Genomic DNA, 21,473 nt, shown 5'->3' on the forward strand with positions numbered 1-21,473 from the left:
ACCAATCTCTTCCTCTCCACCTCTCCCCACTATCTTCCCCAACCTCTGGTAACCATCATTGTACTCTCTATGAAGTCAACTTTTTTAGGTTCCACATATGATATGAGGAAGATCAAGTGATGTTTGTCTTTCTGTGCCTGGCTTACTTCACTTAACATGATGTCCTCTAGATTCATCCATGTTTTCACAGATGACAGGATTTCATTTTGTTTTATGGCAGAATAGTATTCAATTGTATGTGTACACACACACACACACACACACACACACGCACGCATTTTCTTATCCATTCTTCTGTACATGGGCATTTAGGTTGATTTCATATCTTGGCTATTGTGAATAGCACTAAAGTAAACATGGAAGTGCAGATGTTTCTTCAACATACTGATATTATTCCCTTGCATATATACCCAATAATGGTATTGCTGGATCACATGATAGGTTTTAGTTTTTTGAGGAACCCCACACTGTTTTCCGTAATGGCTGTACTGATTTATATTCCCACCAACAGTGTATAAGGTTTCTTTTTTTCTCTACATTTTTGCCAGCATTTGTTGTTTTTTGTCTTTCTGATAATAGCCTTTCTAATTGAGGAGAGGTGATACTGTGGTTTTGATTTGCATTTCCCTGGTGATTAGTGATGTTGAGATTTTTTTCATATAACTATTGCCAATTGTGTGTCTTCTTTTGAGAAATGTTTATTTAGGTCTTTTGCCCATTTTTAAATCAGATTTTTCTGTTGTTATCGAGATGTTTGAGTTTCTTATATATTCTAGATAGTAGCTTCTTGCCAGATGCATAGTTTGCAAGTACTTCCCATTCTGTAGGTTGTTTCATATATTTAAAATCCTAGAGACTCCACCAAAAAATTGTAGAATTGTGTAAATATTAAATGAATTTAGTAAAGTTGCAGAAGACATTATCGACATACAAAAATCAGTAGTGTTTTCATACACAAACAGCAGATTATCTGAAAAAGAAATGAAGAAAGCAATTCCATTTATAATAACTACAAAAAATGATAAAATACCTAGGAATAAACTTAGGGGGTGAAAGATCTCTACCATGAAAATTGTAAGACAGTGATGAAAGAAATTGAAAAGGACACAAATAAATGAGCAGATAATCCTGTGTCCATGAATTAGAAGAATTAATGTTGTTAAAATGTCCATAGTACCCAAAGCAATCTACAGATTCTATGCAATTACTATTAAAATATTAGTGACATTCTTCACAGAAATAGAAAAAAATCTTAAAATTCATATGGAAATGCAAAAGAACCTGGATAGTCAAAGCAAAAAGAAGAAAGCTGGAGGCATTATATAGTACCTGACTTCAAAATATACTACAAAACAGCATGGTTCTGGTGTCAAAACACATAGACCAATGGAACAGACTAGAGAACCAAGAAATAAATTCATGCATTTACAGCCCACTGATTTTCAACAAAGGCACCAAGAACACACGTTGGGTAAAAGACAGTGTCTTCAGTAAGTGGTGTTGGAAAAACTAGGTAACTACACACAGAAGAATGAAACCAGACCCTTATCTCTCACCATATATAAAAACAAACTCTAAATGGATTAAAGAGTAAATTATACGACCCCAAATTATATATAACTACCAGAAAAAAAAATATAGAATTGTTTCATGAAATTGGACTGGGCAAGGATTTTTTGAATAAGACCTCAAAAGCACAGGCAACAAAGCAACCAAGCAAAAATAAGATAAATATTAAGATAACATTCAGACATCAGTAATAAGATGATTAAGAACATGACATTTAAATCTGTGTAGAATCAATTAGGTGATTTCTCATTTGCAATAAACAGATCTCTGCTGCCACCTGGAGGATTTTTCCTTGTAAGTTTCTTTATTCAGTAGAGCATTAGCAATAAACTTCGAATTTAAAACCTCTCATCTCAAAGGTGCAAATAAAACAGAGATGGCAGATGCATTGTATCATCTATACAAATAGTGTTTATGTTTATCTTTGTTCATTTTATTTGAAATTTGTTTAATTGTGGAATATTACTATTCTCTGAATATTGCTAGTGAAATACTTTTATAACTATGTATTTTCAGTTCTGAGATACAGAAACCAGGAATGTTGAGTTTCTGTTCAAGTAATTTGTGTTCCTAACTTGCCTGTGGTATTGATTCTACTCAGTCCCATAGGTCCTTGAGTGTGCCTTTTTCTGTCAGCTAGTTTAGATAGGTTGCATTCAGATAATATAATTTAAAAGGTTGTTTTTATTACTATATTTTGAAGAAAAAGTGGGGAAGACAAAAGTGGATATGTGACTAGCAATTTATGGAGAATTAATAAAGGCATTCTTACCTTCTGTAACATAAACTAATAAATTTGATTTTTGATATGTACTTCATGTGAAAACATAAAAGGCTAGGAATTGTTTTAGTGACTGAAGAGAAATTGGTTGAAAACAGGTACATATTTCTCCCTTATTAAAGCAATCTAGCAAACTGCAAGGTGAACTATTTAAGTACCTGTAAGTGGCTGCAAATTTGTAATGCAGGGACCATGCATGGACTTATTTTTTCTTTTGCATAATGATCAACTCCATTGTGTGCAAGTATCTGAAATAGAACAATATTAGCTAATTTTATCACCTACATGTCTGATAAAAGTATAATATTTGAGGCAGAAACAAGACTTTTGAAAATGTTGAGAATTTTTCATACCTTTGTTTTAAAAAGTTATGTCTGAGATATAATTTGTTTTAAAGCTATGCAACTGAATAAGATGCTTGACTTTTATTGCTTGTTTTGAATATTACAGCCAAAAATTAGAGATAAGAGCACAAGTGGCAGATGCCTTCTTATCCAAGTTCCAACTGACTTCTGATGAAATGAGTCTTCTCCGAGGTACAAGAGAAGGACCCATTACTGAGGTATCCTGACTTTCTGTTACAATCATTTAAAGTTTAGTAGTTACAGATATTAGAGAGAAATTGCGTTTTTGAAGCTTTATTTTCCCATTTTAAAAAGTTTCATCTGAGAATATTTTTATGTTTGGAAATTTAAGATGTGTATTTTAATTATATTTTTCAAAGTAATACATGTACTTTTTGAAAAGTCGGAGTCAATAAAGCTTATAGAAAGAAAATCTATGTCACCTATTTTACTCTTCCTCACCTCTAGGTCTTTTGCCAACCATTATCAATGTTATTAATTGCTTCTTTTGTAAATTCTATATTCCAGATCTATAGCTAAAAAGAATATGCTTTGATTATCTATGTTAACTATTTTCTGTTGATTCTCTATTGTGAAATGTGAGGATTTAGCCTTCTACCCACTCTGTCTCCTCCCCCAACACAGATAGTACACACATATGTTCTCTTTATCTCCTTCATACATCATGGTACAGTTAGACCACATTTTCTATTTTCTTTTTCTTTTTCTTTGAGACAGGGTCTCGCTCTGTCACCCAGCCTAGAGTGCAGTAGCACGAACACAGCTCATTGCAGCCTCAACCTCCCAGGCTCAAGTGATCCTCCCACCTCAGCCTCCCCGGTAGCTAGGATGACAGGCATGCACCACCACTCCTGGCTGATGTTTTTAATTTTAATTTTTAGTAGAGATAGGGCCCACTGTGTTGCCCAGCCTGGTCTTAAACTCCTTAACTCAAGCGATCTGCCTACCTTGGCCTTCCAAAGTTCTGGGACTACAGGTCTGAGCCGTAGTACCTACCACACATTTTTTATTTTCATTACAGTGACATTACAGTAATTGAATGTTCTTTCTTTTATAACTTTGTGTCTTTCCTTGGGTTAGAAATCGCTTATTTTTTCATCTAATTAATTTTTTAAGCTATTTCATTCTTTCCAAACTGGCTGACAGTATTATAAAACCTCTCGAAATGTTAAATAACAAGAAAAAGTTTCATTTCTTTTTTTTTCTTGAAGACATTAATAATTTTTCCAAAAAGGAATCTTTTGGTCTTCTAGCTGGGAAGAACTGTAAACTTAAGCCTGTCGTCATCGTTGTGGGCTCAGAGGGCAAGAAGGGTTCTTGAGGTGGGGAAGGGTTCTCACTGAGTGTCTCTGAGTAGGTATCACTTTTACTGGCTTGGCTAAAATGGAACTGGTCATTTGGGTGTAGAGAGGTAAATAGGTGAGATAATTAATAGAGATATTATGTATTAATATGTACTGTCCTCATGTTTTGAGGAACTTTGTGCTTTTGAAATATTTGATATATCATTTTTTTCTCCCCTTGGTAGAAATTAGAAAAGGAAGATTATTATTATTATTATTTTAAGCTTTATTCATCAAAGAAAAATAACATATCCATTATTTTTCATGAGTGGAACACTATTTGTGGCGCTCTGAAACCTAAGCCTCCAGTACATTTAAATATCAGTCAACAGTTTGGCATCTGTCACCTCCTATATATTTAACTTTGCATTCTACTCTTGGACGAGGGAGCAAGAATGAGTATACAACAGAGATATAAAACATCATCTTCAGCAATAAGAATGCCAGGCTTAAGTAATAAGATGTGTAATACACAGTATGTTTTTTTTAATTTACTAATTTTTAGTTTTGCATTTCTCACTAGACTATGTACACTTCTTGAGGACAGGGATTTTTGTCTTTATAAATTTTGTATTCCTGGCAACTGTCAACACTATTTGGCACGTAGTAGGAACTGGATTAATTTGTTAATATGTCTTAAGATGTGAATAAATACCAGTTACATCATCTATGAAAACTTAGAGAAAGTTGAGATCATTATAGGAAGTCTTCGTTAAAATAGGTGAAAGAGTTTGTTTGTCCTTGGCAGTGACCTTTCAGTTTTAAATAATGTAATTTTGCCTGAAGCATGGACATAAAGTCACATTCTTAATTTTAAAGGAGTTTTTCAAGGCACTTGGAAGAGTAAAACAGATTCATAATGATGTCAAAGTTCTCTTGCGTACAAATCAACAAACGGCAGGGTGAGTAACTGCTCGTTGAACTAATTGCATTGCTGCTTATGTTTCCAAAATTTTAAAGATATTCTAGATTGTTTGTGAAACTATATAGCATTTTGTGAAATAGAAGTTTAATCTTTATTTATCTTTAGAGAATAGTGAAGTTATACCCTGACAGGTTTAGGCTAAAACAGCAGTTGATAAGTAAGTGATGGTTAAAATGTGACATTCACTTAATTGTAGAAAATTATTGAAAAATCATTCCATAAAATGATAAAAAGTTAATATGCTGTAACATGTAATATGCAAACAAAATAATTAGGTGCTTAGATGTAGCTGTTGACTAAGATTTAAATTATAATAAATCTTTAATTTTTTTTAGTTTAGAAATTATGGAACAGATGGCCTTACTTCAAGAAACGGCTTATGAAAGACTTTACCGATGGGCTCAAAGTAAGCGATTTATTTTATGTTGTCTACATTCATGAACATTTGTAGTTGGTTTTTAAAATTTTACTTGGTCTTTGATATATTTTGATTTTAGTAGTCAAAAAATTTTTTTAAATAAAAATAGTAATTGTATTTGATTTTTAAATTTTTACTTGGTCTTTGATGCATTTTGATCTAGTAATCAAAAATATTTTAAATATTTTAAAATATTTAAAAAACAGAAAAACAAACTTCACGTTTGAACACACTGTTTTTGTGTTTGTATCATGAGCACCTGCTATCGGCCAAGCAGTATGCTTGATTAAGTATGAGAATAAAAACATGAAGACAGTTTCTGCCCTAGATTATCTTAAAGCAGATTAGGTGTCTCTTGTTGTTTACATAACTGTAAAGTTGTAAGTGGTAAATAGATTTTCTGCTGTTGCTGTAGCAAATTATTACAAACTTAATGGCTTAAAACAACACATATTTATTGCCTTACTCCTCTGTAGGTCAGAAATCAGACGTGGTTCTCACTATGCTAATATCTGAATGTTGGTAGACCTGCATTTGTTTCTGTATGCTCTAAGGGATAATCTGTTTCCTTGTTCATTCAGTTAGTTGGCAGAATTCAGTTCCTTGTGTTTGTAGGACTGAGGTCTGTGTTTCCTTGCTGGCTGTCACTGAGGGTTTTTCCCAGTTTCTAGAGGCTGCCCGCATTCTTTGGCTTGCGGCCCCTTCCTCCATCTTCAAGCCAGCCAGCAATGTCAGGTCAAGTCATTTTCTCATGTTGATTCTCTCCTGCCTCATCTTCCATCTCATATCTCTCACTTTTCTGCCAGCTACTTAGGTTGTGAGGCCTGTGTGATTACCTTGGACCCACTTGGGTAATCTGAGAAAATCTCTCCATTTTAAGGTCTACTACCTTAATTTCATTTACAAAGTCCCTTTTGCCACGTAAGGTAACATATTCAAAGATTCCAGGGATTAGGATGTGGACATCTTTGGAGGGCCATTATTTTGCCTACCAGGAATACTTTATTTGCTTTAGTTTTGTTTGAAAATGTTTCAATAGACATTTTGCAAATAGCCTTTTAAAACCAGAGAAGATATTTAAAACAAGCAAGCATGGAACAGGAGCACATATTTTAATAGGTGTTACCAACCAGCTGTTGGAATTAAATTTAGTTAACCAGCTACTCCTGTACTATGCTCTGCAAATGGAATTCTCTGGTCTGGTTGGTTAAGTCTTTATCTCTAAAACCTGTTTGTTTTTCTACCTATCTCCTTTACATTGTTTGCTTCCATCTGGAGTGTTGTCTGCCTTTCTCTCGTTGCATCTCATTGTATTTTTTTCATATATGTCTTATCTCACTAGTTTTCTACTTTCTCAAAGGCACGGACATTGACTCAAATTTCTTTGTGCTTCCACAACATCTTACATAGTGGCTCCCAACTGTGGGCCTCTATCTTGTGGAGACTATAAAGACATTTTAAGATGTCTTCAATTCTCTGTGCATATTTTGTTTTCAGTCAGTGCATGCTAGAAAGTATACTGCCAGTGTGAAGTCCTTGTGTACCAAAGGTTGGGAATTTCTGAGAAGTTCTAAATTTGAATGTACTAGGCACTTGTGAGCATGTTATAGATAAAATTAGAACAATAAAGAAAAGTTGGTGTAGAGATTTTTAAGAGTTTAAAATTCAAACTCTTTTGAAATTATAATTGTATCACTATATATTGGTTAACCACATTAACAATTTTAGCGAACTGCTTAAAGATTGCTTCTCAGGGAAGGAACTGATAATATATTTTTAGTGCTCCTCTCTGCCTCCCTAATACTGTCATGCATATGGCAGTTATTAGGAAATACTTGTCCATTGGTTGGTTTTTTCAGAACTCTAGTTTTTTATAATAATAAAATACAGCTTTGGGGTATACCTGATAGCATATGTGGTCATTTAAAGTTATATAACTACTTAAGCTTAACTTTTTAGTTTGGTTGACAGTATAAATTAGTTTTTGATTGGTATATCTAGGTTTTTCTGAGGAATTTTTTTATGGAGTGTTTGCCATAGAATTTAGACTCCTGGAATGCAACAGACATAATAAACATCTAAACTGAATTTAACAAAAGTTATAATGTTAATTATATTTCAGGTGAATGCAGAACATTGACACAAGAATCATGTGACGTATCTCCAGTATTGACACAGGCAATGGAAGCCCTGCAGGACAGACCTGTCTTATATAAGTTGGTGACTTTTTCTTAATTAAAAAAGAACGCCTACTTTTCTTTTGATAATTTACTTTAAATATCAGTATTAATCAAAAGCATATATAATAGTTTGAGTAATATTTGTAATAATTTACAACAATACTATTCACCTTAACTTGAATTTGTTTCATGGGATATCAGCTTATTTGAATTTTACATACTATAGAATACAATATGGAAAGAGAAACCAAAGTGTCTCTGTATCTAGACTACCTCTTATTTATATAGAGGTTCAGTGACTTTTCCCCTGTCATCTCATTAACTCCCTTAGAATTGTAAGTAACTAAAACTCCTATATGAATCCTTCCCTACAGAGACTGAAGTCATACCAGGACTGAGAAATATGGTTATGCAGAGATGAAAAAAAGAATATTTAATATCAAGGTTCTATTAATAGGATTTAGGAAGAGAGGGCCCAGGTCTTTGATCTCATAATTGACGCCAAACAAGAGCTATGTGGTAATGCTTTGGATAAGAATTTAATGCATTTTATATTTGTTGATATGTGTTTTATTATTTTATATTTTAATTTTATTCGCTTAATTTTTATAAAATAAAAAGTAAATACTTTCTTTAATGCCTACAGTAGTATGAGCATAAGCTTTAGGTAGATGTAGGGGTTGATGATATTACTAATTCTGAAAAGAGGAAACCAGGGGACTCTTACCAAGGTAGTACATCCTGCTGTGACTCATCCCTTTCAGTTTCTGCTTATACTATTTTTAGAGGACCTTCCCATTACTTTCTGACTGGAACACTACTTATACTATCATAAGGTCACAGAACACAAATGCTGAACAACTGTGTAAAATAATAACACCCCAGAGCTACTTACTGAGTACTCTGTGTTAAGTACCATTTTACATTCTAGAAACACAGCTTCAGTAAAGCACTGCCCTCAGACTGCTTTATTTTATGGAACTGGAGATAAACAAATGCATTTTAATTGAATATACTAATTGCTAGTCTAGAAGTCATGTCCCAGATGCTGTGTGGCTCAAGTATTCTGAGGTAGGGGAAAGAGTGAACGTCAGTGAAAGTTTCCTATGGAATTAGGTATAAAGTGAGTTCTGAAGGCTGAATAGGCATTTTCCTAGAAGTAAAGGAAGAACAGTTTCCAGGTTGAGGGAACAGTAATGCAAAGATATACATTGAGAGAACATGCACCTTTGGGAAATTAATTGCAAAAGCTTGCCCTGGCTATTGAATTAGGAGCAACAGCTGGATTTGTAATAGCCCTGAATGTTGTGCATATAATATGATAAGTTAATGTTTACCATTGATCAGCAGCTTAGCAGGTCTTTGAAATTTCTTTCTCAACTTTTTCACTTTAATGTATTGGCATTGATTATGAGTCTTTTAGCACTTAAAACATTTGGTGTTTGATTTTAACAACTGTTGCATTGTCTGCAGATTAATATTTATTCACAAGGTTAACCTTTAAAAAAAAAAAAAAAAAAGCCTTTGTGTGTTTTGGGCACCTGAAAACAACAGCTGACTTCTGCTATGCAAATAAATTTTTACTGAATTATAGTTCTTTATCAAAACTTGGAAAGGAGCAATATTAAATGGCTTATAAGGTAGGCTCCTGAGTCAGATTTCTTTGAGAAGTCCTTACGCCGTTGTAAACTTCAGTTTCCTTCGCTGTAAAATGAAGATAATAATAGTGCCTATTTTACAGGTTTGATGTGAAGATTAAGTTACATTGTTCACTTGAGGCACGTAGTGTGATGTTTGGTACATCACTAAATTTTAGGTATTATTTTTATTTTGAGAGGAGGTGACTAGAAAGCTGTCAACTAAGGAGGGGTGTATTTGAGGGCTACATGGCAATCAGAGAAAAAGCTTGAAAGATAAAGAATGGAACTATAATGGAGAGGCAAAGAAGGTTTATCTGTGAAGGGCATATGCTAAGAAGCAGGGGGCAGTAATGGCAATTCGGAAGATTTTAAGAGACATTTAGAAGTTGAGTGGGGGAGTAAGTTTTTAAGACCAGATGATTAGAACAAGATAAATGCTAAAAAAGAGGAAATTGGCCTTTCATTAAGTAATTATTTTCAAAGTGGTAGTTTCCTTACATTTAGGGAAAACTTAATAATGTGTCATGCTAACCACCAGATGGCACTACATGAACTTAATAAGTAATGGCTAAAAGCTTCACTGTCCATTATTACGTCTCAAATAACGTAAGTATTATAGGCAAGAAAAATGTCAATTATTGAAATCCCTGGGGAAAGTTGCGATTACTCAGTGTTTCTTATGTAGTATATAACTGGAATGCTAATGCATTATTGACTTTTAATAATAAATCATGTATAATTATAAATGGAAGTAAGAAATTTTGATAATTTCTTTCCTTTCGTAAGCCTTTAGAATATAAGTTATTTTAAAATGTAGTAATATGTACAATGCTGATTTTTCTTCCTTCTTTATGTATTTGTTGTGTTTCAAAGAGGCACTTCTATACTATTATCTTTTAATTTGCTTTTTGATAAAAAATTTTCTCCTTTTAATTTGTTTTTTGACCAGAATTTCTTTGACGGTAGCTAAAACACGATTTTTAAAATGAGACTTAATTTTAACTAGGGGTATTTGAGAATATGTACATAATTTGAACATTCACCCTGAAAAAGCTCCATTTTGAATTTTGATTATTGTTGGAAGAATTTCTGATTTTGGTGAAAGAATTTTTCTTCTGTCTCTGGGCCTTCCCAGGATGTTTCATGTCTAAAGATATTGAAGGTTCATATGGCTTATGCTGTTTTTGCTTTAAATTATATTTGTTCTATGGGAGGATTGACATTAATATTAATGTTTATTGATATTTTATAGTATTAAACAGATGAAATTCCAGTGTTTGCCAGGCTTGGTAATTTACCCCCTATTTAAGATACCAGTAGATTCACTGGATTCTGTTACAACTGTGGTCCCAGTGGACAGTCCTAGAAACAAATTTTGCTGTTTATTTTTACTGTGGTTAATAGGGTCTTGGGAATGAGGATTAGCTTTATATACTTAAAAAGTTAAACATTTGTGAATTTTGTGCTGTGATAAGCAGTCATATTTCAGAGAATCAGGTGATCATTTAAAAGAAGGCATTCTTCACACTAAATGGATTTATAATTTAAGAACATGAGGGAAAAAATAGCAATGAGCATTTTGGTTCTAATTTGTTTAAAAAATAGAAAGTAAATGCAAGGCAATTATGCAATTTAGCAAAACTTAGCTGGATATTACACTTTCCCTTTTCTGTACTAGTATGTCACCACAGGGAATCTCAAAACCATTTCTTTTTAATGGAAAACAAACACACAAAGAACCATAGTCTAGTTAATAGTAAACAGTCCTCAAAAAAGGTTCATATTCCTAAATATTTATAGCTATTTGCCAGTTCTACAGGCTTTCTCTTTTATTTGGAAGTAAACCATCTTTCACATGTTTACCAAAATGTGGATTTTTCATCCAATTAACAGCATATGAAAGAAAGCTATGTAGCCTAAGATATTAATTATTTTGGGTATCTTGGGAAGTTTTGGTAATAGGTTATTGACATAATTCTTAAAATTTGATATGGTAGAATACTGTTTAGAGGTTTACAAGTTAGTCTAGAATCTGCTGACATCAGACTGCTAAAATATATTGTGTTTTTCTTTATACTTTTAAAATGGAAAGAACTTTCAATTGAGGGATGGATGTCAGGAATGGTGGTGATAATGGGAAACAAGACTGAGTCAAGTCAAAGAAATGGGTACTACAGAGAGCTCCAGGCCCTTTTTATAAATTGAATCCCAAATCGTCCTGTTCCCCAGTTAAAAGTTTTCCTTCCCTACCAGTTCCTTCACCTTAGAAAGCCTTTCCATGCCTTTTCAATTATAATAGGTGACTTCTTAATACATGTTTTTTAAAAAGGTATTTGCTTGTATATGTGATTGGTCAGTAAATTTAAGGAACATCTATTATGTCTAATATTGGAGTCAAAATAAGCTTTTAAAAATGGATAGCAATTTTTAGAGCAAATTTTGGTGATAAATTGTGATAGTATGTATAAAGAAGACTTTTTAATGTAGAAGAGAAAATCTCAATTTTTGGACTGCGAATTCTTTTATTTTTTTCTGAGACAGGGTCTTGCTCTGTGGCTTAGGCTGGAGTATAGTGGAGCAGTCACTGCTAACTGTAGCCTGAACCTCACAGGCTCAAGGGATCCACCTAACTCAGCCTCCCGAGTAGCTGGGACTATAGACATGCACCACCATGCCTGGCTATTTTTTTTTTTTTTAAATAATGAGAAAGGGTCTCATTATTTTGACCAGGCTGATCTCTAACTCCTGGGCTCAAGTGCCCACCTTCCTCGGCCTCCCAAAGTGGTGGAATTGCAGGTGTGAACCACCACACCCAGCCTTGGATTGCAGAGTTCTAATTATAATCAGCTTTTGAGAACTGTTATGGCTTTATGCAAAACAGTAGAGCATCGTTTTAGACTATAAATATATATACTGAAATATACTGAAACCTAATATACTGAATATACTGAAACCTAAAAAGTTAAGTCTTCCCACCTTGGCTTGATTTTCCTACTTTTACTAAGTCCATTGCTTTATCCCTTATTACTGCTGCCTCTGCTTTAGTCCCATATCCCAGCATTGTTTCTTAGGAGGGGTAAAAGTTTTTACTTTTTGACTGAATTTTCAATGCGCCAAAGTTATCTCTTAAATATTTTTTTCTTGTTTGAAAGCAGTGTTGCTTGACCGAATGCCTAAAAGAGCTTTAAGTACTTGCTTGTCTCAGAAATTGCATGAAAATCTGATATAGCCACTAGAGACAAAGAACCCCAACCATTTTTTATACAACTTGTTTCTTCTAGATACACCTTAGATGAATTTGGAACAGCCAGAAGAAGTACAGTTGTTCGTGGATTTATTGATGCGCTCACAAGAGGGGGCCCCGGAGGTACACCTAGACCAATTGAAATGCACTCTCATGACCCATTGAGGTATAGTAATCAGACAGCAGAAGAGGAGTGGATGTTTTTCCAAAGGAAATCTTCATTAACATTTAGTTTTCATTAGGTATGTGGGAGATATGTTGGCTTGGCTCCATCAAGCTACTGCTTCTGAAAAGGAACACCTTGAAGCTCTCTTAAAGCATGTAACTACACAAGGTGGGTCCACCGGTTATATTGCTAATGCCTACATCCTGAAAATAACCCAAGCATCTCTGTTTCTACTCTTGTTGCCATCTTCTTCACTTAGATAAACACCTTGATGGTACAATAAGTGTCCTGATTAGTCTTTCTCTTCTCTGGTTTCTCCCTCATTCTGCTAATAGACTTTCTCTTCCATCACCTTTGTCCTGTCACTCAACTGTTCGGTTTTATAGTGAACCCTAATGACCTTTCATATCAAACCTAGACTCCTCTGTGGCACTTTTAAGAAATTTCTGGAATATCTAGCATACATTATCTCAAATCCTCTGCATGACGCTTTAAAGGTACAAGGTGGTATTATCTTAGTTTTATCTGCGTGTAAACAGGCTGAGTGACTTGTTTAAGGTCTTGAAGCTACTAATTCTTTCATTTCTGCTACCCAGCCTCTTTTTTCATTCTCATGACCCTGTTTTAAAATTTTAAAACCAATTATCATATTTGTTAGTATGTTTCTGCATTGCTACAAAGGAATACCTGAAGCTTGGTAATCTATAAAGAGGTTTAACTTGACTCATGGTTCTACAGGCAGTAGAGGAAGCATGATGCCCACATCTGCTTCTGGTGAAGGCCTCAGGAAGCATAGAGTCATGGTGGAAGGTGAAAGGGGAAGAACCAGCATGTCACATGGTGATTGAGGGAGCAAGACAGAGAGATGGGAGGTGCCACACACTTTTAAGCAACACTGACTATTGTGAGGATAGCACCAAGCCATTCATAAGAGATCCACTCCCATAACCCAAACATCTCCCACCAGGCTCCACCTCCAACATTGGGGATTACATTTCAACATGAATTTAGAGGGGACAAACACTCAACTACATCACCATATATACAATGTACTTAAAATTTTTGTCTTGATGTCAAGGAAGAAAAATAACTGTAGTTGAGAGTTGCTGATGTCTTGTTTACAGAATTCCCAATCTTCTTAGTTGTGATTACCTAAGGAGGCCTGTTTTAGAGTTTGAGGGTTTAGTGTATGTATGATTTTAAAATGTTCTATTTTTGATAGGAAGTTAAGAGAGACACTGTGGCTTGGTATCACTTGACTGTTTTACATAGCTCAGCCACACGCCTCTGTGGTTCACATTATCTGCAAGATGAGTCAGTGTTATGGTGGTAATACTAACCTCATAGATTCTAACTCTTCAGTATCAAGATTAGACTCAGCATATGTTAGATTGGCACAAAGTGTGCATTGTTAGGTTCTCTTTCTGTTATTATTCTCATTACCCCGTTTAAATAAATGTGTTTCCTTAAAGATGTTTTAGAAAAGTATATATAAGGCAGTGTTAAGGAAGAAAATACATTGTAGTTAGATGAAGTAGGTTATTCTATAGGAATGACTTCAATCTTCTGGGCCTCAGTTTTTCCATCTGTAAAAATGAAGGTGGTTACAAGCAGTAAATGTCAAATACCCAGTACAGAGCTTGATAAATAGTTGGTGTTTGGAAAATACTAGTGTTTCTGTAAGATTTCAAGGTGTATTTTTCAACTTTATACCCTCAGTGTATGTGCTAAGCAGTACTGCCTGGAACAAGATGTTTGTAAAATAAATGCTAATACATCTTGGCATCACTTCATTCAATGAATACATTTCAGACTTTTTTTTCCTCTGTCTTATAAATTTAATCTTTTTCACAAAGAAATATTCATTTTATTAACTCAAAATCAAATGAATTAAGGCTTTCTAGATGCATATTAGGTATTATCACAATTAGTAATATGTTAACACAATTAGTAATGTCCCAAGAGATATCAAACTTACTAAAATATTGTTATGGTTAATTTTTTTTTTTTTTTTTGAGACAGAGTCTCACTCTGTCGCCCAGGCTGGAGTACAGTGGCGCAAGCTCGGCTCACTGTGAGCTCTGCCTCCCAGGTTCACACCATTCTCCTGCCTCAGCCTCCCAAGTAGCTGGGACTACAGGCGCCCACCACCACGCCTGGCTACTTTTTTGTATTTGTAGTAGAGACGGGGTTTCACAGTGTTAGCCAGCATGGTCTCGATCTCCTGATCTTGTGATCCACCCAACTTGGCCTCCCAAAGTGCTGGGATTACACGCGTGAGCCACCACGCCCGGCCCTGTTATGGTTATTTTAAAAGTTATTAGTGCCATTAATTATATGTATTATATATTATTTGTTTTTTGAACTTATATGAAGCAAGGTATAATATGGAAACAAATATTAATTATGTAGTAATTAATTTTAGGTATTGAAGAAAATATTCAAGAAGTTGTTGGGCATATCACTGAAGGTGTGTGCAGGCCTCTAAAGGTAAAATATTTTGTTTTTACATATGCTATATGGTACCTGGTTAAATTATTACCTTATTTGTAGGAACTTAAGAAACTGATACCAACTCAAATACAATCTATAATTTTTTCAAATTAGCACACTAATGTAGACTAATAAGAAACATTTTAAAATAATAATTGCCAGTTTTCTCTCTGAGAAAGAAAATTGGTAATATTTATAGTTTGCATATATTGACCTATCTTTTACAGATTATATTTCCTGTAGTAATTTTTCTTATTTGATTGAGAAAAAAATCTATTAAATTTAAATAGCAAATCTATGAACTCTTAACAGAGAGATTTACTAAGAATATTTTGTTTACTTGATTGCTTCAAACATAGAAGAGTTTTTGCTTATAGCAATAAATAATGATTAATCCAAGGATAAAATAATATGTATTAGTATTAGCAATACTATTTATAGTACAAGGAACAGAATTTGGAATCAAATTTGAGTTAGAATTCCCATATTGCCACTTAATTGTGTTTACTTATTCTATCTGCTTAACTCTTCTGCGCCTGAATTATCCTCCCGTGGAACCTGTATGTTAAAACATCTATCATCCAGGGTTGTTGTGAGGATGACTGTGTAGATGGAGTACATAGTTTATGACACAAAGTATTTAGCAGATGGTAAATACCTTTGTTTTCCTCTATTAATATTTAGAGAATACTTGGCAATTGTTGGTTTACTTTTCCTCGTAAACCAACTTCCTTGATTGACTTCAATTTCGTACATGGAAATTGAAATCCAGAAGTTTAATTAATTTTTTCAAGAAATGAACTTTAAAATTAATTTATATTATTTCTAAGGTTTTTTTTTTTTTTTTTTTGGTATATGTTCCAGGCAAGGAAATCTCAGATGACACACTTTGTGACAATTGATTATATTGACAAATTTAACTGTTACTCTAACTTGATCTCATAGGACGTAACTGTATATTCAGAAAATAAATGGCAAAGTATCTTGAAATTATTTTACTTATTTCTCCCAAATGAAATATTTACTTGTCATAGTTTGATGTAGACATATATAACTCTTATAAATATTGTTTATTTTGTATACTGGCAGTTACTGGAAACATAGAAGAAGAGGAGGAATAAAATAAGATTTATTTTGCTATGCTTTTATACCTTTTTATAACTTCATATAGTCATAAAGTGACTAGGTAAAAGATAAATTTTACTTTATCTGCCTTACCTTCCCCCCTTCCTTGCTTATGTAATTATGTTTCTTTTTACAGCTGTTCTTTCTTTTTAAAAAAAATTTTAATTTATAATTTTTGTGGCTACATAGTAGGTGTATGCTTTTCCTTTTCTTTTTAAAAAGTAATTGTGTAAATATTATAATTTTAGAATCTAAGGGTTATAATGGACTCTTCAGTTTCCTGTCCTGGTTTGAGTAAGAATTATTATATCAAAAATGTTTAAACTAATACCCACCAGTTAGATAAAGACGTTATATACTGAAGTCTGCCTTTGTTTTAAAATGTACTTAGAAATTCTCATTTCATCTTCCTTAAATGTACATGCTCAGAAAGATCTTTATGACAATTGTAGGACCTTATTGTGATCTGCTGGCAAATTTAAATATAAGATGCCAAAGGGAAAGAAGACACTAGTAAGCAGACAAGTATCTTTTTGTCGTAAAATGAAGAAAAATTCCTTTTCTGAAATGACAGAAACTTGAAATCTTTCCATATGATGATAATATGTATTGCATACTCCAGAGAATATTTAGCAGGTGTTCACAATAGTTACATATCAAATTAGCTTGATAGTGATATATAATCTAGCAATTTCATACTTCCCTTCCTTTTATACTGATAGACAGTGTTACATTATTTTAGGAATTTTTTTTCTGTATGACTTTATTTGGTGGTTATATTTTCAGTGATATAGTTGTTAGATGAGGAAAAAAATTTTGACTTTTAATATTTCCTTTTGCAATTATAATTCTGAATTTTTCTAGTGATCAATCTGCTTTTATAATCTCACTCATACAAAATTTCTTCTTCCTAATTGATAAGCAACTAAACTTTTTCTAATGACATATGATATTGGATGTTATGGCTACTTTTCTGTCCATTATTCTTCTTTGTAGAAATGGTTTTTTTTTAGAGTAAGAGATTTTGATTTTTAGAAGCATAAAGAAAAGGTTATAGTGGTAATGGGAGATAATCCTTGAGAAACTATATATTTGATTTATTCTACCTTGTTTAATCTTTTCTTTGTCTTAGTAAAGTGAAACATCATAGGTGGTAGATTAAATATTTGTAAATGTATGCATTAAGATAAGATCTGTAAATCTATTGCCAGTTTAAAGAATTGGTGCTCTAAGTTTAATATTACATATGTTGTGTAGAGGATACTATCCATGGCTCATCAGCATCAACCCTATTACTTTGTACATGTCTTTACTCCAAAATTGTAGCTAGAAAGATCAGAACTAATATATTAAAATTTTTTTTCAAGCCCATGGGTATAAAATCCTTCTTTTATGTGAATGTTGTAGATTGCTGATAGATTACCAGCTATCATTTGAATTTTCTCTTTTAATAAAAACTTTAGGGTAGTGTATGCTACAGACCTTAGATTATGGCGGGTTCTGTGAAGGCAGGCATAATGTAAAAGATCAATGGCATGAAAAATAAAGCTGAATATTGTACACAACATAGTCATTGGGCCCTCAGATTGAGGTATACATAGGAACAGATGTCTACCCTGAGCAGCTGTCTGTGATACTAAGGTAAAGGAAGTTCATCATCATCTTTTTTAGTCCTCCCTTCTTCCTATGTCCCCTTCATGAACACAAACCCACTCTCTTTCTCTTGCTCTCACTTTTTCTCTCTGGCCTTGGAGAGGAGAGCCACTGTTCTTTTAGCTCTTCCCTACCTTCTCTGCTGTCAGGGTGCCTGAAGCCCATTTTGCTACTTTTAATATCTGCCTTTATGGTTGATGCTGCTTCTCACAATGCAGTTAGGATTTATTGAGTGCTTATGATGTGCCAGGATCTGTTCCAACACACTTTATATCTGAGCCATTATTCCCATTGCTGCTTTCCAGCTCTGCTAATGATTTTTCCCTCGACTGTCATCACAGTGATAATTTCCAGCCCAGTTGCTGCTACCACCACTTCTTTGGTCTCTTTGACCTTTTTTACTTTTTGTTTCTCTTGTCTTTTGTTGTTTCTCCTGTGACTGTTGGGTTTTGCTGAAAATGGTTAGCCTCTTATATAGCCCTCATAAGACAGAGTGTTTCTTTCTGTGTGGCAAACAAAGCATTCTTGGTGTATTATTTGTCAGTCTTCTGATGTTCCAGCCTTTCTCTGTTGTATTTTGTATTGTAGCTGTTGTATTGTTTATTGCCACTTTCCCTCAAAACCTTTGTATTCAAGAGAGATGGAAATTGTTTTTTTTTCCTTCCTCCCTCCCTTCCCTCTTTTATTTTTCTTTCTTTCTTTCTTTCTTTCTTTCTTTCTTTCTTTCTTTCTTTCTTTCTTTCTTTCAACACTTTCTTTCTTTCTCTCTCTCTCTCTCTTTCTCTCTCTCTCTCTCTCTCTCTCCCCCCTCTTTTCTCTCTTTCTTAAGGGAGTTAGAACTAAGAAAATTTTCTTGATGCCTCAAAATTCTGGAAGGCAGGTGGCCATATAGCTGAGATGGTGTTTAAAATCTGCTAGTAAAGAGCTGTTTGCCTACAATTAACATTTTTTATATTTTTCTGTAATAATTATATTAAAATTAAGAAAATATCACTTTTATTGATATAACATATAATTTAAGTCACTGTTAAGGTCTTGGTTTAAAAATAAATTATAATATGGAAAAATATATTTTTTAAATTCAAATGCCATTCATGATCCATGGTATGTGGTAGTTAGATAGTCTATCACCTATACCAACAGATGAACCAATTTCATAAACATATTAATGTAAATGTAAATTGATTGCTATAATCTAAGAGGCTTTTATATGCAGATATAAAATCTCATTTTAGCAAATCATAGTTGTTTTATGACATATGCCAAAATCTAAATACAGAGAAAGTTCAACTTTTAAAAGCATTTATTAAACATCTGTTGTGTGTATACTGTTCTACCCGATGCTACAGAGATGTAAAATAGGCAGAAGAAGACATAATGTCTATACTGTATTTGTATTTAGAAACTAGTTAGGAAAGCGAGAAGATATAATGTAAGCAATAGCTTAAGGGCAGATACAATATTTAAGTAAGCATTTATCAGTGTAGTTTAGATTGTATTCATTAATAAAAGAAAGATCAGTGAAGGATGAAATTTAATTAGAAAAGATTCATATTTGCTAAATCTTGAGGCAGATCAAGTTAATCTTGAACTAGATCTGATTTTGCTCTGGTAATCTTATAATTTGGCAAATATGTTGGTGCTAATTCAAGATTTGTCTACTTTTCTATCCTTTGATTAATAGACAAACTTGATATAATAATTTATAGACTGGAATTTTTTTTCTTGAATATTTGGCAATAAAGCAGTATGTTTTCATTGATAATCTGTTTTACGGATGTAGCAGTTGCCTTTACAATTTAGTATTGAACCAAATTCCATTATATACTGGTGATAAATCTCAAATGATCTCAATGTATTGATATTTCTGGTAACAACTGGCTTGAACCAAATTCTGCAAATAATGGGTTGGTTTTTTTGTAGAGTATATCTATGTTAAAATGTTTGTTACTTTACCATCTTGTATGACTTACTACTCAGAAATTATTTAGGAGGCATTTTGTGATCTCTGCAATAATAAAAGTTTGTCTTTGTTATTCTATTCATACCGTATGTTATTAATGAAAAAAGTTATACTTTTAAGAAATGTTTACTTTCCTCTCATGTATTTTAATAGGTTCGAATTGAGCAAGTAATAGTTGCTGAACCTGGGGCAGTTTTATTATATAAAATTTCTAATCTCCTCAAATTTTATCACCATACAATCAGGTAAGTGGAATGGCAAAATGTGCTTGCCAAATCCAATGTGCTGTTTCTTTCAGTTAGAGCACAGTATAAGTTTTTTTTTTTATATATTGTGTATGGTAATTATACACTAAGTATAGACTAAGCATAACTAGTAGAACCTCCACACCATGTAAATCATTATATGCATATTATACATGCTGTGCCTTAAGGTCTATTATTTCCTTTCTCCTTTTTTCTCCAAGCTTAACTACACATGCGCGCGCGCACACACACACACACACACACACACACACAACTTATATAACAATATAAGTCTATAACGTAAGTCTTTATTGAGTCTTCCTGCATTAGTAAAAGACATCCAAGGCAACTAACGCAACTATACCATATACGCACAATAGAGCATAGTGAATTAAATGTTCTATTCTGGATGTAAATAACTTAAATTCTTTAGCATTTAGTTTACCATAAGTGATAAAATAGAACCATAGCTTTATCTTCGCTACATACCAGCAACTTTATCTGATTAGGAACCACTCGTCTTATATAAAATGTAATCTTTGACTCCAAAATATGCATTCATTTTTGCTTTACATTTGTCTGTTGGTGGTATACCCTTGAGTTTTATTATAACTGTCACTGTAAGACTGTTACATGTGTAGTTATGTTAAAACAATGTCTTTCCAAGCCATATTTTTGATAGTTTTTATATTTTTCCATTAAATAATTATTAAAAAATTACTTGGCTGGGCGCGGTGGCTCAGGCCTGTAATCCCAGCACTTTGGGAGGCCGAGACGGGCGGATCACGAGGTCAGGAGGTCAAGACCAGCCTGGCTAACATGGTGAAACCCCGTCTCTACTAAAAAAATACAAAAAACTAGCCGGGCGAGGTGGCAGGCGCCTGTAGTCCCAGCTACTCGGGAGGCTGAGACAGGAGAATGGCGTAAACCTGGGAGGCGGAGCTTGCAGTGAGCTGAGATCGGCCATTGCACTCCAGTTTGGTCGACAAAGCCAGACTCCGTCTCAAAAAAAAATTACTTGTTATACAGTATGCCAGTATCAGGAATAGTAGGCCAACTGTTAAAAATCTAAGAAGAATATAACTAACATTACCAGGAAAGGTTGAAGGAGCACTAGTTTACAGAGTACCAAAAAACTGTGCTAAGGTTATCACCTACCCCTTAGTGACAGACAGTAGCCACCCAGAACTTAACAAACAGCTAAGAAGGGGATTTTACATCTTACTAGTAGATTTTCAAACAAAACTAACAAGCTGTAGTCTACAGAACTGATCAGAGATAGGATTTGGATTAGTCCCTTAATATTTTAGATATAAACTTATTGTCATCGTTCCCGTAATTCAAAAGCAATGAATTAGTTTCA

General features: G+C 33.6%; 1 protein-coding gene across 4 annotated transcripts in view; it reads left to right on the top strand.

Annotated features, from left to right (window-relative positions):
* The window catches only part of COG6 (component of oligomeric golgi complex 6), a 114,152-nt gene that overhangs the window by 20,535 nt on the left and 72,144 nt on the right, over window positions 1-21,473 (top strand). For all 4 annotated transcript variants that reach the window (XM_003913797.4, XM_009191817.4, XM_021929558.2 and 1 more), the window contains exons 5-12: window positions 2,801-2,912; window positions 4,878-4,960; window positions 5,319-5,389; window positions 7,524-7,617; window positions 12,503-12,631; window positions 12,708-12,799; window positions 15,057-15,121; window positions 20,019-20,110. In XM_003913797.4, the coding sequence (XP_003913846.1) occupies window positions 2,801-2,912; window positions 4,878-4,960; window positions 5,319-5,389; window positions 7,524-7,617; window positions 12,503-12,631; window positions 12,708-12,799; window positions 15,057-15,121; window positions 20,019-20,110 (738 nt within the window). The remainder of the gene's footprint in view (window positions 1-2,800; window positions 2,913-4,877; window positions 4,961-5,318; window positions 5,390-7,523; window positions 7,618-12,502; window positions 12,632-12,707; window positions 12,800-15,056; window positions 15,122-20,018; window positions 20,111-21,473) is intronic.

Source organism: Papio anubis, chromosome 15 (genome assembly GCF_008728515.1).
Source record: "Papio anubis isolate 15944 chromosome 15, Panubis1.0, whole genome shotgun sequence".
In the NCBI taxonomy this organism is placed as follows: domain Eukaryota; kingdom Metazoa; phylum Chordata; class Mammalia; order Primates; family Cercopithecidae; genus Papio; species Papio anubis.